The 21,968-nt window shown below is 38.7% G+C and overlaps 1 protein-coding gene across 2 annotated transcripts in view; it reads right to left on the reverse strand.

Moving 5' to 3' along the window:
- The window catches only part of ULK4 (unc-51 like kinase 4), a 651,105-nt gene that overhangs the window by 418,536 nt on the left and 210,601 nt on the right, over window positions 1-21,968 (reverse strand). For both annotated transcript variants that reach the window (XM_059162312.1, XM_059162311.1), the window contains exons 23-27: window positions 15,008-15,141; window positions 13,259-13,380; window positions 13,052-13,108; window positions 5,061-5,112; window positions 4,864-4,958 (exon numbers count right to left, since the gene is read on the reverse strand). In XM_059162312.1, the coding sequence (XP_059018295.1) occupies window positions 4,864-4,958; window positions 5,061-5,112; window positions 13,052-13,108; window positions 13,259-13,380; window positions 15,008-15,141 (460 nt within the window). The remainder of the gene's footprint in view (window positions 1-4,863; window positions 4,959-5,060; window positions 5,113-13,051; window positions 13,109-13,258; window positions 13,381-15,007; window positions 15,142-21,968) is intronic.

The following is a 21,968-nucleotide window of genomic DNA, read 5'->3' on the forward strand; positions in this document are numbered from 1 at the left end:
TTGTTTTAAGCCACTAAAGTTTTAATAATTTATTACAGAAACGATAGGAAACTACTATAGAATACAAGTCCATACCGGTGATTGATTAATAGATATGCTCATTCATATCAGTTACTTTGCCAAAAAAAAAAAAAAAAAGTATTATATTTAACGAAGATATAAACACTTTTTAACTTATTTATGGAAAAAATTTTATATTTATGCAACCTTTTTAAATTTCAGCATAACATACATACAGAAAGGTACACTAATCCTAGGCATAGGTCTCAGCTAACTTTCACAAGATGAACACACTCATGTCTGCACCTGCACCTGGATCAAAATAAGACTTTACAAGTACATTGCAAAGTCTCCTTGTAGCCCCTTCCAGCCACCACCTGCCCCAGGAATAACCACTATCCTAGCTTGTAATAGACAAACCTGTTCTCAAATTTAATGCAACTATATAATATTTTGTATTTGCCATCTTTGTCTCAGTATTAACTTTGTGAGATTTATCCATGTTCTTAAGTATAACTATAAATCATTCACTTTCTTTGCTACATAGTATTCCATCACAGGACAAAACCATAATTTGTTTATCCATCAGACTGTTGATGATGGACATTTGAATAGTTTCCCATTTGGAGTTATGAGCATTCTTCTATGTGTATTTTAGTGAACATATGCTCACATTTCTATTGAATGTACATTTAGAGGTGAAACTGCTGACTCATGTATATACTATGTTTGGTTTCAATAGCTACTACCCGGTTTCCAAAGTATCTGTACCAACTCACATTCCCACTACAAGTTTTTGAGAGTTCCATGCTCTACATCCTCACCAACTCTTAATCCAAAAATCTGATTTAAAGATAAACTACTCAGTATTTGTTAGCCTCCTGGCTTTAGCTTAAAAATTTACAAAAGGGCAGGATTTTGTTTAAAATAAGGGGTGGGGGGGTAGATTATGACTTAGCTTAGTTTTTTAGTAAAAGAAACTGAAATATATTTGAGGTGATTTATGTATATTATTGCCATAATTTTCCAATTAAGAATCATCTTTATTTTTCTCTTTGCTATTAGAAACATTTTTTTTTGAAACCACCATGAATGGGAACAAATTCCTTGTATAATCCCAATAATTATGTATTTCTGACTGCTCTGTAGGCCACACTGTTGATTTCCAACTCTGAGGAGCTAAGTGATCTAAACTCTAGGAAGAATCTGAGTTAAGCAATTGTGCTCATCAAGAATTAAATGCATGTAATCACTTCCATATAATAGAGTATTGATCAGCAGCCTTGAACACAGTATGTGCTAGCATCTGAAACAATGTTATGCTCCTGGGAGTGCTGGATCTTCAATTTCATGTATTCCAGTCATGCTCAGGAAGAGATAATTAGAAGATTTCCCATGGGTTATAGCATTAAAAAATATTTTTTTATGAAGCCCAATGGTACCTTTCCTATCATAATATGGGCTGTAGTTATTATGATGGCATTTCATGTCTTGTAATAAACTAATTAAACGCCTACATACATGTAAGTACAGATATGTGTAAATACTGGATCTTAACAAATTCTCCATGGAATGATTATTCACTAGGATAAAGAATCAATAAGCAACACTGGAGCAAGTAAGAGCTCAATGAAAAACTCAATGAAATCATTGCTGAGAAAATGACCATCACAGAGTTTCAGGTAATAGTAGGTATGATTATTTGGATTAACCCTCTCACTGAAAACAGTATACAATGCCAGATAAAATATAAATGAACAAAATCTTAAAAGTATTTGAGATCTGAAAAAGACAGTGGCAAAACTTTCAGACCAATTTCTTGAATGAAAGTCTTACCTAAAGAGTGGAGTAGACCACAGGAGCACATACCTGCTTGTGCCACAGAGATGCCTACCAGTAATGCAAACACAGGCTTCAGTGGCATTGGGGTTATCGAGGGGGGGTCGTGCACACCAGAGCCAGGGAGAAAGGTGTAAGTTTGGGACTTCCCAGCATACCCAGTTTTGCATCGTCTCTTACCCTCAGCTGGGCACTGAGGAGGGGGGATTATGCTCTCGGAGTAATGCAGAAATCATTACAGTGATCTAGTCACCAACCCCTCCACACACATTCACAGTCTTGGGAACTGCTGAGGAGGCTGCCCTGGGAACTTACAATCTCAAACCTATAACCTGTATTTTACTTAAAGGTCTGATATGTTAATTAAAGAAAAGAGAGCTTTTTTTTAAGTTCAGCTTTTAATAAATTAATACGCATAATGTAAATTTTACAGTAAGCAGTAAAAGAACAGGGAGTACCTAAATACTACATTCCTACGGAGAAAAAATGAAAAAAAAAAGTCACTAAGGAGAGGAATAAAAGATGAGAAAAGAGAAAATATGAATGACAAAGTCTGAAAGAAGATGGTACAATGAAGCCCAATATACTAACAACTACAGTAAATGTAAATGGAGTACATGTTCCAGTGAAAAGCTAAATATTGGTCAAATTAAATTTTCAAAAAATACTATACAGTATTTACTATGAAACAGACCTAAAATGTAAGTATAGAGAGCTGTTGAAAGGGAAAAAATGAAAAATATATATCAACAAATATTAAGCAAAAGGAAGTATGTGTGATTATATTAAATGAGACATAATAGGCCTTACAGCAAAAAGCATTACTAGAAATAAAAGTCACTTCACAAAAAAAAAAGATCAATTTCATAAAATGACACCAGAATTTAAATTTTCATGCACCTAATAACATGGTCTCAAAATACATAAAACAAAAACAGAATTACAGAAGGAAAAATAAATTCATAAGCCTTAAAGGAGACTTATTCACACTTCTCTCAGTAAGTTATAGAAAAATGATACAACTGGGGCGCCTGGGTGGCTCAGTAGGTTAAAGCCCTTGCCTTCGGCTCAGGTCATGATCCCAGAGTCCTGGGATCGAGCCCCACGTCGGGCTCTCTGCTCAGCAGGGAGTCTGCTTCCTCCTCTCTCTCTCCGCCTACCTCTCTGCCTACTTGTGATCTCTATCTGTCAAGTAAATAAATAAAATCTTTAAAAAAAGAAAAAAGAAAAATGATACAACAGTCAAAATCAAAATCACAGAAATACCTGGACAAGCATTTCATAAAAGAATATTCTCAAGTATATAATAAACATTTGAAAAATAACTCAGCCTCATTTAGTAGTCTTGATCCTACCATTTAAAACTATGGTAAAATATCGCTATATATTCATTCATTAAAAAGCCTGAGATAACAGGAGTTGAGAAGGATGTGGGGATTGGGTACTGTAGTGCTGGTGTGAATACAAGTTAGTACCACCTCTTTGGAAAACACTATGGCATTTTCTAGATAAAATGAGTTTGTAAATATTCCATAACCACTAATTTCACTCCAAAATATGTATCCTAGAAATACTGCATGCTATGTGGTACAAAATACAAAAACAAGAATCTCCACAGCAATATTTTGTGTAAATGCCAAAAACCAGGAAGAGCCTAATGCCTAACGAGAAAAAAAATAAGTAAATTGTGATATCTGCATATACTCATATTTCAACATTACAATAATGAAAAATTAAACCATAAAGATACTTAACAACACAGATATCCTACAAATACTGAGCAAAAAGGGGGGGTCACAAATGAACATGTATAGTATTGATACACAGTATAAAGGCAGGCAAAACCAATCTATATAGTTTAGGGATGCATACACAGGCCTACAAAGGAATACATGGGAATGATTACCATGAAAGTCTCTCCCAGGAGGAAAGGAATCCTGATTGAGGGGAATTCCGGGCTATAGTCATGGTTTTTCAACAGAGTGGCAATTTCTCAAGCACTGGTTTTGCAACTATTTGTTAAACTACACACGTTTTAAGGCACTTTTAAAGAGGAGGAGGAGAAAGAGGAAATAGAGAAGTAGAAGAAAATAACCATAAAGAATTGGTATAAATTTTCTACCCTCAAAAAAAAATTATCCCCACTCTCTTGAAACATGTGTCCTCCAAGTCCTTAGATGCCATGTAAGAATTCAGGCCACCCTGAAGTCACTCTGCTGGAGAGACCACACAGAGGATGGAGAGAGTGCCTGAAGAGTCCCAGCGGGAGGCAGATATGTAAGCAAATGAGCCTTAGATGATTCCAGTCCCAGGCACCACTGACTACCAGCACTTAAAAGACCCCAAGTTAGAATTGCCTTACTGAGTTCAGTCAATCCCTAGAATCATTAGAGAAAACAGGAAAATGATAGGGTACTCATCTTACCTGGCTTCTTTTCTTGATGCTTTCTGTGGGTGAGAATGAAATCAAATAGCCTCTCCTCCCTCCTCTAAAGTCAGCGCTCAACTCGGCTAAGGATCCCTCAGGCAGAGGTTCTAAAATAGATGCAATTTCACAGTCCAGAAGACATCTGGCAACTAGTAAAGACCTTTCTGTTTGTCACTAAAGGGGGAAGCAGTGGGTGCTACCCAAATCTAGTGGGCAGAGGCCAGGGACACTCTGAAACATCCTACAATGCCCAGGACAGCCATCACAACAAGGAACGGTCCATCCCCAAATGCTCACAGTGCCAAGACCGAGAAACCCTACTGTAAGAGTTTATGCAGTTGGGTACAACAAATAACCAGGAAAGAAGCAAGAAGCAGCAAGCTGGGGATAAGGAAACAGAACAATGAGCATCGGTAATCCCGCAGAAATCAATGAGGGAAGACACTTCCTATGTTCATCTCGTCAGAGGGCAGTTTTTCTGAACGGTTATTTCATATGAGGAACATATATAAACCAAACATATGTAAATTACTCTCTTTATATACAGAATACCAAGCAAACAAAAAAAATCTTTCTCACAAGCTGCCAGAACTGACCGTAGAGCAATAGTCTTTCAACAAAATAGGATACTGTATTATTGCTTCAAAAGCTGACAACGTGATCTTGATAAACTCTTCCGATGCCATCAGTCCTAGGAATACAGGTAATTATTACAGATGTTTATTTTCATGTGCAAAATCACAATATCAAAGTACCTCAAACAAAGATGCAAAATGTTCCATGGTCTACTCACCTATAGCTCCATCTATGTTAGTTTCTCCTGAGTCTACAGATTTAATATGACTCTGTAAAAAATAAAAATTAGTAAGTGAAGATTTCAAAATAACTCTGAAAGAAAATAGAGATAATATTTTCCCAAAAACTACACCCATCATTCTTACTGAAATCATTCCTGGAAGGTATTACATACCATAGGCAATTTATAAACACTACAATCATCATCTTAAAATAGGATCATGTGAAATAATATATACATTGTAAACCATAGTCATTTTTAAACACAGATCACCACCCATGAGATTTAATGTTGGAATAAATGCCATAGCAATAAAAGCACAGAAAGGTCAACCTATAAAAGTGAGGATAATCCAATTAATACATAACCATTTCCAATATGCTACACTTACTCCCTACCTTGGAAGTTAGTATGGATGCACGCAACTGGGTGAAACAAACCTTTCCCAGGAAGGTCAAGCCTTGTCTACGCTTGACCACACTTAGCACCAAGAGGCAGCAGTTTAAGCACAGCCTTCAAAGTTCACCATTGTTCTTAGTCCCTCTTATATATGTGCTACCCCACCCCAACCGAAGCCCTGTGCCCCCATGCACAGTGACCCCCAACACTGTTCTAGAGGCAAGCCTACGAGCTCCCTGTGTGAATTTCCCAGTCCCCAGCTGAAGGCCACACAGAGAAGAGGTATTCTGTGAACACAAGATCTGAATGCAACAGTAATAATAACCAGCATGGCCATGATGATGACGTGTGGAAGCACCACAATGGAGTTGTGGCACACAAAAGAATACATATATACATTTTGTATATAATAATAAATACCAAATAAAGTATAAGATTACCGTGGTATTAAAAAAAAAGTAAGCAATTAGTATGGAGGGAAAATGAGTCCAATGGTTCCTCTTAAAATACTTCGTAATATAAACAAGTATATATATAACATATATAAAAGAACATATGTACAGATTTTTGCACTATAAAAGGAAAGAAAATCCTTAAACCCATATTTGAGTTAAGAACTAACACATTCCTGGGGTGCCTGGGTGGCTCAGTGGGTTAAAGCCTCTGCCTTCGGCTCGGTCATGATCCTAGGGTCCTGGAATAGAGCCCCCTATCAGGCTCTCTGCTCAGCAGGGAGTCTGCTTCCCCCTCTCTCTCTGCCTGCCTCTCTGCCTGCTTGTGATCTCTGTCAAATAAATAAATAAAATATTTTTAAAAATAAAATAAAATAAAATGATTTAAAAAAAAAAGAACTAAGACATTCCAGGGGCACCTGGGTTGCTCAGTCGGTTGAGCATCCAACTTTTGATCTTAGCTCAGGTCTTGATCTCAGGATTGTGAGCTCAAGCCCCATATGGGGCTCCCTGTGTTCAGCAGGGAGTTTACTTCCTCTATCCCTCTGCCCGTCCCCCTGCTTGCTCTCTCTAATAAAATCTTTAAGAAGTTAAATAGAAAAAAGAATACAAATCTATTTATACATATACACACAGCATAATCTCAACCACATATCAGTGTAAGTCATATATGTATATATGTGTGTATACATATATATATATATACATTACACATACAGTTTTCCACACACACATGCATATATGTGAATTAAAACACGCTAAGTAAACAACATGTTAACAATGGGGTTGTTTCTGAAACTGGTGGAGTTATGGGTGAATTTTTCCTTCAAATCTCACTATAATTTTCTACATTTTCTTGAATGAATACATATTTTATAAGTTAAATAAATAAGCACAGGGGCGCCTGGGTGGCTCAGTGGGTTAAGCCGCTGCCTTCAGCTCAGGTCATGATCTCGGGGTCCTGGGATCGAGTCCCGCATCGGGCTCTCTGCTCAGCGGGGAGCCTGCTTCCCTCTCTCTCTCTCTGCCTGCCTCTCCATCTACTTGTGATTTCTCTCTGTCAAATAAATAAATAAAATTTTTTAAATAAATAAATAAATAAGCACAAATTGCCTTTAAGACAAAATTTCAAAGACATAGGCTTTTTGAAAGCTGAACATATGAGATATTTTAAATTGCTCTTTTTTTAGTCTATGACTACAAAAACCAAAAAACTAAAAAAGAAATAATATAATAAATAATTTTAAACAGGCAACATAAGCCTGTCATAATAATTTGGTTGAAATAATTTCACAAAATTCCAAAATGGGCACATAACTTTTGCCGAGTAAATATGATGTTGAATAAAATCTTCAGAGAAAGATATCTTTTGACTTAAACAAATCTATTTAAAGGTCTATGGATTACTTAGTAAAGAAAGAAGGCACAGGGACGCCTGGGTGGCTCAGTTGGTTAAGCAGCTGCCTTCGGCTCAGGTCATGATCCCAGCGACCTGGGATGGAGTCCCTCATCGGGCTCCTTGCTCGGCGGGGAGCCTGCTTCTCCCTCTGCCTCTGCCTGCCATTCTGTCCGCCTGTGCTTGCTCTCTCCCCCTCTCTCTGACAAATAAATAAATAAAATCTTTAAAAAAAAAAAAAAAGAATGCACAGCACAGTGTTTATACTATGATCTTTCCTCTGTATATTTTTTTAAATATAGATAATACACAAACACAGATGAGGACAAAAATTTTCGAGCAAGAATGACAAGAAACCACCAGCAGAGGTTTCCTTTAGGAAGACAGAATGCTAGCCTAGGAGACGGGCTTTTACATTTCATTTTCTGCCCTTCTGCACTGTTGGAACTTTCTAGCCATATATGTGCATTAATGTTTTTTCTTTTTTAATGTCAAGAAGGGTTATCTAGACAGTGAAATTATGGGATTCTTTTAACTTATTCTCTTCCTTATGCTTCCAGCTTAATTTTTTTTAATTAATTTATTTTCAGAAAAACAGTATTCATTATTTTTGCACCACACCCAGTGCTCCATGCAATCCCTGCCCTCTATAATACCCACCACCTGGTACCCCAACCTCCCACACCCCCGCCACTTCAAACCTCTCAGATTGTTTTTCAGAGCCCATAGTCTCTCATGATTCACCTCCCCTTCCAATTTACCCCAACTCCCTTCTCCTCTCTAACTCCCCATGTCCTCCATGATATCTGTTATGCTCCACAAATAAGTGAAACCATATGATAACTGACTCTCTCTGCTTGACTTATTTCACTCAGCATAATCTCTTCCAGTCCCATCCATGTTGCTACAAAAGTTGGGTATTCATCCTTTCTGATGGAGGCATAATACTCCATAGTGTATATGGACCACATCTTCCTTATCCATTTGTCCGTTGAAGGGCATCTTGGTTCTTTCCATAGTTTGGCGACCGTGGCCATTGCTGCTATAAACATTGGGGAACAGATGGCCCTTCTTTTCACGACATCTGTATCTTTTGGGTAAATACCCAGGAGTGCTTCCAGCTTAATTTTTAAAAATTCCTCCTGAATGTTTCATTGATTTACCAATGTTAATACATTTGATACATTTATACATTAATACATTTGATACATTAATACATTTGATACATTTCTTCTTCTAGTACGCATGAAGGTGTGTAAATTAGGAAAATACGCTAGATGGGCCAGTGTACAGAGAGAGGGCTCACTTGAGATGAACAGTCATGAATTTAAAGTGAGACCAGTTACAAAAAAATAAAGAAAAAAAATAAAGTGAGACCAGTTACTTCATTGAGTTTTTTTCTAGCCATATTAGGCACTCAAAGCAGGAGGTGGAGAATTACATAGAACCAGAGCTAGGGTCTGCCAGAGGAAGACACTGGACGAAGAAAGCAAAGGGAATTACAGGTTTGTGTAAGGCAATAATGGGGACTGAACAAGGGACTTGAAGCTGGGTGAAGAGAAAACTGACATTGTTATCCCCTTGGCAGGATAGGATGGTAAGTGGAAAGTGCTAAGACCAATTTAAGTCTCAGAGTAATCAAAGGGCTGTTGGGCATGGGGAGCAGAGGAAGTGAGGTGAGAATCAGGGATGGTGGCCAGATAATTTGGTCCTGGAAATGTCATGGGTGCAGGTAGCTGAGAGAAGGAAGACAAACTCCTGAGGGAAGAGGTGGTGGAGAGGCTGAGAGGCTGAGGTGTTGAAGGATGGTCCAAGTGAGGTTTGGTTTTCCAAGAACATGGACAGATGCAGCATGGAGACACTAGCAGTGAGCTCAATGCTGGAAGATTCTGAGGCATGAGGGGCAATGATCCAGGAATCTGTATGAGCACAAAACCACCTTCTGAGGGCACAAGCTTCAAAGCTGGGAGTTTTCGCAGAGGAGCAGAGAGGATAGATACCTGTCCCACAGCCAGGCTCCCTGCATGGAGGAATGGGGACCCAAAAATGGTACCATCTAGAAGGAAAAGCAGCACCTTGAGGGCAGGCCAGTGCGCTGCAGTGTGATTCAGTACTTCAAAGAAGCTGGGAATGAACTCCTGCAGCAAACTATGTATATAAATTAACTTGCGGTTCATAAAAGGCGGGAGGGGGTCATAATAGGAACATCTGTGTGGCAGTGACCAAGTAAGTAGCACCATATTTTTAAAAATGTAAGAGTGTACTCTCTCTGCTCTATCTACTGCAGCTGAGGTCATACCTACCAACAAACCAGCATTCACTTAAAATAAAAATCTGCAGAAGGCAGGAAGTAGATCTCATTTCAAATAATTATCTCAATGTTCAGGATAAGTAAAGATTTACTAATAAAGGAGATTATAATTATACTTTTCTATAAAAATTTTACCAGAATAATTTTATCATTTCATGTATTTGAAAATTAGAATTGTGTGGTCTTTTTTAGGAGAAAATGATAGCCACCACACTGCTATTGTTGCACTTCATGAGGCCAAGGACCTTAAAAAAAAAAAAAAAACACTCAACAAAATCCTCTTCCTCAGCTCATTAATCAAGAGCATTTTCCAAAGGACACAAGAAACACAGTGAACATTAGGTTAATACACATCATGAGTTCCCGAGCGCATTTCCTTAATGTCATTGCTTCCTATTTCCCAGCCCAGTTCAATGGAGGCCCCACAGAACTATGGTATTCACCAGAGAATCTCCCCACAGCACTTCCCCAGAGGCTCATATTATCCCTAGATACTTTTTTTTTTAAACTGGAGAGAAATGCGGGTATGATGATATACCGCTTCTGTTAATCAGAAGGGAAAATAGCAATTACCAGCTATGTAGTCCTCTTTTGTCTGGACCCTTTGAAAGCTTAATAATGGTTTAAAGGTGCCCTGCTAAATTGTTTCCAAATACTCACCCCTTTAAAACATAAGACGACCAAAACTTCACTTTAGTTAGGAAAAATATGTTTATAAAATGTTAATTGCTATACTCATATGTTCATACGTAAGAAGTCCTGAATTTTCCTACCCTCCCCCAAAAATAAATAAATAAAAGAGGTCTATGGGTCAAACAGGCAAACCATGCCTGGTGCCAGCATGAGAAGTGAGACCAACAGGAAGCACAACGCCACAACAGGAAGCCCAGCTCCTTCAGGACCCTTCTCACGAGTGGCCATCACACCAGCCTGACTGCTGTCTCCACAGCTGTGAAAGGCAGGCCAGCAGCTCCTGGACAGCTGCTTTAGAGGAAGCCCAGAAAGCTCTGGAGAGCAACGTGCTGCCACTGGATATAGCTACTGAAGATGAACCAGGCTAGAGTAGCTCAAATGAAGGTAAACTAATCTATTCTACCAGATATATTTTGAAAAAAATACTAAAAATAATATTTAACTCCAGATAGAACAATAAGGCTTTCAAAGCACAGTACTAAATACACACACCAGAATGACCCCCTCAGGCCACCAGGACAAAAGATGCCCCACGCTCTGGACAGTTTCTACAGGACTGCTACATACAGCTGTGCAGCCCCCTTCTCTACACACACACACACACGCATGCGTGCACATACACATGCACACAAAACCAACAAACAAAACCTCTTCCCAAAAAAGAGGAAACCTTTACCAAAATAAAATTTAAAAGAATTATTTCAAAGCTCAAAACTCAAGAGGCTTTAATATGCTAATCTGCACTGTGAATTTCTGTGAAGCTGAAGGATGTTGGATGAATTGACTTCGCCTGGTGGCATCAGTAGGGCACAGTGACTTCAATAATACCTTTGGCACCCTCTGGATAGATTATGAAGAAGTTCGCAGAAGTAACAACCAATTCTCAATAGTTCATAATAAATGCATAAGAACTCTGTAGGTAAGTAAATCTAGGTCCTTCATTTTAGTCAATACCTCTTCCCCTTTACTAATTTTTCATCAAAGCCATACACACTGAGTGGAAGAAGAATGAACACGCAGCTAAGGCCAAATAACATATGAGATGAGGAAAATGATGAAAAAATTCTGGGACTGGTCATGATCCAAACTAGGAAAACATCATGGAGAAAGCCAAAAGATCTTTTCCATTTTACTTGCCTAAACTCCCTCTACCTGAGTGACATTATCAGGAGGGGAGGGGGCGGGGGGGGGGGGGACAAGGCTAAAGATTTTTCCAATATCCTAACTACCTTTCAACCAAGAATTTTCCATTCCCTAAAAGGGCCTATATTAAGAGGACCCTGCAGACTACCTCCTAATCCACACAGAGTTCACCCATCCTTGGGAGAAGATAAGGAGGCCCCTCCTTGGTGAGCCCTCCTCCCTTGTCTGGAGCATAGCATTAGATGGAGCAGATGTGTTCTCCCCAAAACACACACACAATAATTCCTGAAGTTCATAAAGACGTTTTTTGTTGGAGACACTTGCCAGTTCCTTGAAAACCTAAACTGTAGTCAGTTAATGTACACAGAGAAAAGCACTCCACAGGAGAAAAAAATAAGAGAGCAAACAAATAAGGACAATTATTGGCCTTCCAAATAAACATCATGTCAAAAGATTCCAAGATGCCTACAAGGGCAAAACTACCATTTCCAGGCAACAATAGCTCAGTGCAAAAGGATCAGGGAATTACGGCATGCCAAAGTGATACCTATATAGTACTTAAAAACAGATTAAAAGGCAAATTAAAGAAGGTAGCAAATGAAAATTCTAATAATTTGCAAATCCATGAATGTACAACAACAAAATTACATACTTTGCAAAATTTGGGATTCAAGGCACTTAAGATAATAAAGATTTGAAGTTAGGTACAAAAGGACCCTAACTACATTGCTTGAACACACTTCTTAAAAAAATCAGTGATCTCCACTCAACTTCAAAACTTCATTATTTTATACTATGTTGAACCTTATAGAAAACTACACTCCCACTTGCAAAGGACAGTCATTTTTTTGTATTCCAAACTTGGGATAATATAGAGATGTTTACTTCATTTTAACTAGAAACCCCTATGGCGTTTTGAAAATCTCAACTGAGTGTTTGTTATTAATATCAAAGTAAGACTGGAGATGGCACGTGACAAATATCGCAGCTTCCCCTTTGTGTAGGTCCCCATTTTATCAACAATATATAACTATTCCAGGCTAGAAAAAAAGATAATATGATTCATGAGCCACAACCTGAACAAAAAGACTACTTTTTGTCAACAAAAATGAAGTGAAAGCAGGACAATGATTTGCGTTTCATTGTTACCCATCTCATCAAAATTAAAGAAAAAGTTAAATTGAGCTTAACTTAGAGAAATGCCATCATAAAAAGAGACACTGCACATAACTGGACAACATAAGCCAAAGTAAATAATGATGATAACATATTCCCAGCATTCTATTCTCTGCAGGTTGACTATTTTAAATTTTTTCACAACGTTTAATACCAAAATCTATGAAGTGTTTTCTATGGACTTATTTGCCCTACTTGGGTGGTATCTGAACAAAATACATTATCAAGAGAGAACGTATTTTTCTCCAAATGTCAAATTTTATTACAGTCAACAGATAAAAATATAAAAAGGTCACATCCCTAGAGTCAAATAAATACCACAAGGATTTTAAAATTACTTCATTCTGACACCAAATTCCACAGACAGTAAAGATAGCCACATTTTTATTAGGAACGTTAAAACTTCAGTGTTACTCACAAGAATAGTTCCATAACTGAAAAGGAATTCTTCTGTTACAACTTGAGGTCGAAATACCTGTGTGATGAGAGTTTCCACAGATTAAATCCTGAAAGCCACGTGTAAGAAAACAAAATAAAAATGTTCTGAGTTGCAGTCTCTAAGACTCAGTTTAACCAAAAAGGGAGTCACTTTTACATTATTTTTTTTTTGCTAATAAGATAGTACCTGAGAAGTTACGAGGTGAAGCACGATAGGCATCAGGGGTAGACACAGCTTCAGCTGCTTCGCTTGGACTGTTGATGGGTGTTTGCGGCCAGAAACATTAGCCAAGGCATTAAGAATGTCACCTGCAAAGCACATCCCAAAGCACACACGAAGGTTACAGACCACAAATACTTCAGGACCACCAGTCACTGCTTGAACACTCATGGGGCTGCTGTGATAATTATTTTCCAAATAAAAGAAGTGGGTAGGAGCTATGTTATTTTATTCACAAATATTGAGATTATAATAGAAAGCTATGGCCTCTGGGGACAGAATGGATATAAGTTTGATCTTTCATTGAGCAATTTTAAACAGAGTTTATAGTAGTGGTTTTCAACATGGTGATTATTCTTTGTTTTTTTGGTCTTTTCCAAATTTTAACCACAAGCACTTTTCATTTCTGTAAACAGAAAAAATTTATTTAAAAAATTAAAAATGAATCTTGGAACACTGAAAAAAAATAAATAAATAATAAAATAAAATAAAAATTAAAAATGGGGGCTCCTGGGTGGCTCAGTCGTTTAAGCACCCAACTCTCGATCTCAGCTCAGGTCTTGATCTCAGAGTCATGAGTTCAAGTCCCATGTTGGGTTCCACGCTCAGCCTACTTAAAAAATATGTAAGTGAACAGATTATAGACTGCAATTTTTAAATAACAGAATAGGATGGAAGAAAAAGGATCAATTCCTAAAAGTTCCTATTGGATGATAAGTCCAATCATAAATAAAACTTGTATTATGGACATCTGAATCTTAGCATCACATCCTAAAACAGGATGAATCTGGCACTAAGAAACTCAACTACCAACTGAACAGACTGTACTCTTCAGGTTGAAATCTTATAAAAGGTTACAATCCCCCCCAAAAAATTTGAAATGTTCTATTTTCAGTCATTAACAGGCAAAACAACAACAACAACAACTCTCAAAGTATAAGTAAGGACCAAAAGGATACCATCAATCAGCCATGAAGATATTTTCATTATTCTGATTTAATACTCAACACTTCTGAGTCAAAGTATATTTTACCATAAGAGACTGGATCAAATTTCACATTTTAAACATTTCTGGTTTACAGCTACATCTGCTGGAAAAGCATGGAATGGGATTTAAATAAAATGTATGCATTCCTTAGATTATTTTAGTTTCTCCAAATAACAATGAATAAGAGATTAACTGGGATAGACATCTTTTGCAAATCCTTATGTGATATGTTTATTTAAATTTCTTCAAACTCCAGAAGTTTCTAAACTTTGAACTTCAAAATTAAAATTCTTTAATATCTATACATTAATGCCTACGCATTTTAAAATTCTTTTGACAGTAAATAAATGTGTGGCTGTAACCTGAACGAAAATTTTTTTCTTCAGAATTAGGCAGAGAGAAATCTCGAGAAAGCCTAAGTTCAATTTTAAGCTCTTAAGATGCTTTCCTTGTGTTGGTTTTTCCAAAATTGCTCGTTCACCACAGAGAACACCTCAGTGCGACCTTTAGCCTGCTCATTGCCTCCGTCATGTCACTGATTCAAAATAACTATAAAACAGATAAAGCAAATCTTGAATTGAAATCTTGAAACGACACAACCAAGAAAAGATGTCACTGTACTCGCCTGTGATAAGCGAGAGGCAAGACTAAAAAAGAGGCACAACCAAAAAGCCCATACACAGAAAGGCAGTCAGCATTGGGCCTGCGGAGGAGGCCCCCGATTTTACCCAGGATCCGTGGCAGTTCCTGCACGATGTGATGGATGAGAAGGTCCAGGCATCTGGACAGGTATTCATTGCTGCTTTCCTGCTCCTTGCCTGGAGTGGTCTTTCTGCTGTCTCTCTCGATGTACATCACCAGCCTATATACAGGAAAGTGCAAAAGATTACCTCTCATGATAGAACAGTTGATAGCATCCGTCTGAAAATGCCGCCAAGGCAAGTGTTTCCAGGGGGCACAGTCCCAATCATGCTGACATTTAGATTTGTAGCAATTTGTCAGGCACAGTCTATTTTTGCCTTAGAAAAATCGAAACGTTTATGCAGTAAGAAAATAAGGCAACTTAGAATGTATCTGCCAACATATTACAAAATAATGCCCTGATTTCATTTAGCCTTGGCCCAGGAAAAGAAACCGCATTTTTCAGTTGACAGATGAAAGGCAGAAAAAGGCGTCTGGGCAGAAGAGCGCTCTTGGAGTTTCAAAGATTCAAAGTGGAACCACAAGTTGTCTGCACTTCTGTTGGTCATCAGTACTAAATTTGCTTGGAATCTCAGACAAGTCCCATGAATTCCAGCTCCTTCACTAATTGTGTACATAAATCCAAAGAAAGAGTTTCATTTCAACATTGGATGATACGGATAGCAGATACTATATCAAAACATCTGCATTTCACATGTTCCTTTTCCCCTAGTTTTATGATCTCTGTCCTTTAACAAACATAGGACTTCTTCAACCCACTGGCATTTAGTACATCAATCTCTGACCAAGTGTGCCCAGCCCAGACCCAAGGAACATACCGGGCCATTACTCCAGACACTGAGGGTAAGGTTGAAAACTTTTAGGCTCATGTTTCATCCCCTCAGCTGAACCCACCAGGCACATTCCCAAATGCCCACTCCTCTTGTTTCTTGAGTGGGCAGTGAGTTCACTGATTTTGCTGCATGAAAGCTCCTTTATATTCCCCATGCCATCATCCCTTGTTCTCACTCATATCACCCAATTTTTACTTCCCAGAGAGAACTTCTTGTCAACTGGAAAGAGGGGGGCTTGTAAATAACACATATAGATATAAAGAATATATACACATATAGATATAAAGAATACTGAAATCGTAATGCTTAGCATTCATGTAGCTCTCTTCGTAGATCTGGTCAGGCTTTTTACCATTTTTGCTCACTCTTACTTGCAGCTCTACGTGAACACACGCGGGCAACACTGAATCAAAAGTCTGTTTCCATCAGCCAGTTAGTATCCTCTGCTCAAGTTACTGATAACAGTGCTGGCCACACTCTAACAAGCACATGGCATTCATTAAAATCAGGGGAAACACTCATGAATCACCAGCAGTGTATCACTACTACTTAAAGAATTCACAGGACAAAACTTTCTGATGACAAGTAAACCACAGAAATGAGACCCTGAGACTTCATAATAAATGGACAGGAGATGTGATACAGTGCATGGGGACAGCCTTCTCAGCCAGCCAGCCTGGAGCTTCCAAAACACATGCCACCACACACTGTTGTTATGGCCGGAAGCTTCTGAGACAAGAGCAGCAACTTTAAGAATCTCTTGATTAGTTGGCACTGTTCCCTCAGCCCAACACAAGGAGAGGGACCTGAAAATACCAAGGAGGGGGAAAACTAATCTTCCTTTTCTGCTCCCCAAAAGGGGTTGCCTGACATCTCCCTGCCCAGCCTTAGCCATCTGCCCAACAGCCTTTCTGAAGTGAAAGAATACTTTGTCTCCTCCAAGATGAGTATTTCAAACACACCCCCTAAGCATAATCTGCTCTTGATCCTACTTGCACACTCTTCTACTGTGACCAATCCTCAATTTCAGGAAACTTCTCCTAATTGAATCCATGATGTTTTCTCCCAATCCACCAAGACTTCTCTTTACTTACTTCCTGCTTCGATTATATCTCATTATCTATCATTTCGATACCCTCTTATCCCCTGTCTTTTCTGTGGGCCCATCTAGCCAAACATACTCTGGATGAGTCCAAAGATCAGCTTTCTGGATGCCTGCAAAGAAGGCTGCTGAAGCTCAACTCCACCATAAATGCGTGACACCACTACTGAATGGCCCAGAGCAGTAGCAGCAATCTGAATATCTCATTGGTCAATGTATGTCAGTCTATTTTCAAATTGTTCTTCTCTTCAAACCCCTAAGGGTCCACCCTCTCATTAGACTCTCACTGAGTGATTCTAACTATTGTACAGAGAAAATAGAAAGCGTCATGAAGGAACTGTCCTTCCTAAGTCTCAACATGCGCACCTCCTGTGAATCACATCCTAGCCACATTTCCTCCCATCTCAACAGAGGACCTATCTCTCCTGTGCTTTAGCTCTCATTCTCCCCTACCTTCTCAGAACCTTAAAACTGCCAATTACTCATTTTCCCTTTTATATATTTACTTTTGGCCACTTAACAACATAATTTTCATAATTCTTCTAACAACTTCCTCATTGCTTCTCTCAGTCCCTTCTCATCAAACCTCTTTAAAACAGAAATCTATACCTAGCACCTCCACAGTTCCTCCTACATGTTCCTCAACTCACCTCAGTCTCACTCACGGTCATCACTCACTTGAAGGTCACTGACATCAAATCAAGTGGGCACGTGTCAGCAGTGTTCAACACTGTTGTCACCCCTCCTACTCCTCTATATACCGTAACACCATACCTTTCTAGTGTTCTTTTCCAGTTTCTTCAGTTGGTCCTTCTCTGTGTCTTTTGTTGATTCGTGCTTCTAAATGCTCAAGTTTATCAAGACTCAGTTCTAGATCTACTGCTCTTTTCCTACTACCATTTGACCCAGGCAATCTCATCTCCATCAATGATTTGAATTCCACATATACACCTGTATATACTCCAATTCCAGAGCTGCAGCCCAAACCTGGTCTCTATATTCCACTGCTGATTTGACTTCTGCTTTTCTTTGTCTCAAAGGCATTTCAAAATCTACATATCCCAGGTAAACATGAATATCATCCCAACCAACCTGTGGTCTTTCAGAATATAATGTCCCATTGCAAGACATCACTCTCTACCCTATTAATACAAACCAGAAGCCTAAGAGTCATCCTTATCACCTCCTTTACTCTTACTTCCTACAGCACATCAATCATTAAATGTTTCCCAAACCCTTACACTTTTTCGCTCCCAATCAAATGCAAGCTTCCATATTACCTTCTTCCACACAACTACAATAGCCTCCTAGCTGGTGTATGTCCTTCTACTCTGTCATTTTAACCCTTACACACCCTACATCTATGTGGATCTTGTCCACCAGGTTCCTCCTGTTCTTAAAACCTTTCAGTGGAATCCCACTATCCTTAACATGGGAGTACTTTTTTTATTTTTTTTAAGATTTATTTATTTGACAGAGATCACAAGTAGGCAGAGAGGCAAGCTCCCTACTGAGCAGAGAGCCCAATGCAGGGCTCAATCCCAGGACCCTGGGATCATGACCTGAGCCAAAGGCAGAGGCTTTAACCCACTGAGCCACCCAGGCACCCCAACATGGGAGTTCTTAAAACTCCCTATCATGACCTGCAATGCCTATAGGGTCTGGCCCCCAACTGCATTTCCAGCTTTGGTTTGCATTCTTTTCCTCTGGTTACACTGTTCTTCCAGCCCCTCTCACCTTCCCCAGCAACAAGGTATTGCCTCTCTGCCTGCATGAATCTTCTCTTCCCTCCTGGCCAGTGAGATTTTACGATTTTCATACATTTTATAATGTATTTTTTTATACCTTTTATGATGTATTTTTGATAATCTGATAGTTTGCATCCCAGGAAATTTAAAAATACCATAGGGCAAGAACCATATCTGATTTTGTTCACCCCATCTTTCTACTTCTGAGTACAGTTCCTGACATGAAATAAGTACCTGATAAATATTAGCTGACTAGACACATATTGCTATTGAAACTGCCCTAAGTCTTTACCTAGTTCTCTGAAGCAATTCCTTGGTCCTTACTTTTTCCAAGGTCTTTTTCTTAACTCTACTGTTTGATGTGTTTGGCATTTATAGAGCTGTGTTATATAAGGAAGGGAGGGAGAAAGGGAGGGAGGGAAGGAGGGAGGAAGGGAAAGATAAGGGAGGGGAGGGGAGAGAGAAATAAGGAAGGAAGGAATAAAATTTCTAAGAAAAGCTTTTTCTAAGAAAGAGATACCATAAGTAAAATCAAAAAACAAATGGAGGAAAAATATTTCCTCCATTTGGTTCATCAAGTGATGAATAGATAAAGATGATGTGGTATACAAATACAATGGAGTATTATGCAGCATGTCAAAGGAAATCCTGCCATTTGAGACAACATGGATGGATTTTAAGGGCACTGTGCTAAGTCAAGCAAGCCAAGAAGTGAAATACTACATGGTAGCATTTTTGTGTGGAATCTAGAAAGAAAGAGAGAGAGAGAGAGAGAGAGAGGAAGGAAGGAAGGAAGGAAGGAAAAGAAAAGTCAAACTCATAGAAACTGAGAGTAAAATAGTAGTTGCCAGATGCTGAGGGTGGGAAAATAAAGAGAGGTAGATAAGATGGTTCAACTTTCCGTGACAGGAGCAATAAGGTCAGAGGATCTAATGTAAAACATAGTGACTTATTAATTTTGGCCATTCTAACTGGTGGTATCTCAATGTGGTTTTGATTTGAATCTCCCTGATGGCTAATGATGATGAACATTTTTTCATGTGTTGTTAACCATCTGTATGTCTTCTTTGGAGAAGCGTTTGTTCATGTCTTCTGGCCATTTTTTGACATGATTATCTGTTTTTTGGGGTGTTGAGTTTGAGGAGTTCTTTATAGATCTTGGATCTCAGCCTTTTGTCTGTAGTGTCATTTGTGAATATCTTCTCCCATTCTGTGGGTTGCCTGTTTGTTTTGTAAACTGTTTCCTTTGCTGTGCAGAAGCTTTCGATCTTGATGAAGTCCCAAAAGTTCATTTTTACTTTTGTTTCCTTTGCCTTTGGAGACATATCTTGAAAAAAATTGCTGTAGCTGATGTTGAAAAGGTTACTGCTTATGTTCTCCTCTAGGATTTTGATAGATTCCTGCCTCATGTTGAGGTTTTTTTTAACGATTTCGAGTATATCTTTGGTATGGTATATGTCCAATTTTCCCAGCACTATTTATTGAAGAGACTGTCTTTTTTCCACTGTATACGTATTTCTGCTTTGTTGAAGATTATTTGACCATACAGTCGTGGGTCCATATCTGGGCTCTCTAAACAACAAGTGTTGGAGAGGATGTGGGGAAACGGGAACCCTCGTACACTGTTGGTGGGAATGCAAGCTGGTGCAGCCACTTTGGAAACAGTGTGGAGATTCCTTAAGGAATTAAAAGTAGAGCTACCCTATAACCCTGCAATTGCACTACTGGGTATTTACCCCAAAGATACAGATGTAGTGAAAAGAAGGGCCTCTGTACTCCAGTGTTCAGAGCATCAATGGCCACAGTCACCAAACTGTGGAAAGAGCCAAGATGCCCTTCAATAGAAAAATAAAAATAAAGAAGATATGGTCCATATGTACAATGGAGTACTATGCCTGCATCAGGAAGATTAATACCCAACTTTCGTATCAACATGGATAGGACTGGAGTGAAGTCAAGCAGAGAGAGTCAAGTATCATATGGTTTCACTTGCTTGTGGAGCATAAGGAATAACACGGGAAACATTGGGAGAAGGAGAGGAGAAGGGAGCTGGGTGAAATCGGAGGGGGAGACAAAGCATGAGAGACTGAGGACTCTGAGAAACAAACTGAGGGTTTTGGCGGGGAGGGAGTTGTGGGGTTGGGTGAGCCTGGTGGTGCATATTAAGAAGGGCCCATATTGCTTGGAGCACTGGGTGTGGTGCATAAACAATGACTCTTGGAACACTGAAAAAATAAAATAAAGCTAAAAAAAAAAAAAAACCATGGTAACTATGGTGGAGAACGCTTTATTGTAATAACTGAAATTTACTAAGAAAGTAGAACTTAAATGCTCTCAAAAGAAAAATAAAGATAAATCTGTAAGTGGTGAAGGTATTAATTAGCTAGCTGGGGGAGTCTTTTCATAATGTATCAAATCACCACAATCTACTCTTTAAACATCTTACAATTTTATATGTCAATTATACCTCAATAAAGCTGAATCTTTTTAAAAAAGACAAACTGGGGGCACCTGGGTGGCTCAGTGGGTTAAGCCCCTGCCTTCGGCTCAGGTAATGATCCCAGGGTCCTGGGATCGAGTCCCGCATCGGGCTCTCTGCTCACCAGGGGGCCTGCATCCCTCTCTCTCTCTCTGCCTGCCTCTCTGCCTACTTGTGATATCTCTCTCTCTCAAATAAATAAATAAAATCTTTAAAAAAATAAAAAGACAAACTGTAGGAAAATATTTTCAATTCACACCACAAAAGACGATATGTACACACAGACACATATACACACTTATGTATATGTGTGTATATATGGGAGGCATACGTATACATGCCTCCCAGATATCAATTAGAATAAAACTAAGAAGCCAAGAGAAAATATGAAGGGTAGGAAAAGGCAATATACAGAGAAGATAATATAAATAGCCCAAGCAAGAAGATGCTCCTCTTTGCCCATAATAAGAGAAATGTATGTTGGCCCTTGAATAATGTGGGGGTTGAGGGTGCTGAGCTCCCCACACAGTTCAAAGTCCACATATAACTTTTGACCCCCTCAACTGAGAAAACCTAACTACTAATACAGGAACCACAATAGAGCACTTTTTACTGTGATAACACAATTTCCTACAGAGATGAACTGCTGCTCAAGCCCAGACAACTAGTGTCACATGATGTTTTAAGCAGATACTCCCAACACTTGAGCTCACTGCAACTGCACCACGAAGTAGCTATAAAATTCTTATAGTAATACAGTATGTGCTACAGTGAGTTTTATGTAGCTATGATTTAATACTGCATCTTTACATTTGCTTATTATCT

Source organism: Mustela lutreola, chromosome 2 (genome assembly GCF_030435805.1).
Source record: "Mustela lutreola isolate mMusLut2 chromosome 2, mMusLut2.pri, whole genome shotgun sequence".
Taxonomy (NCBI): Eukaryota; Metazoa; Chordata; class Mammalia; order Carnivora; family Mustelidae; genus Mustela; species Mustela lutreola.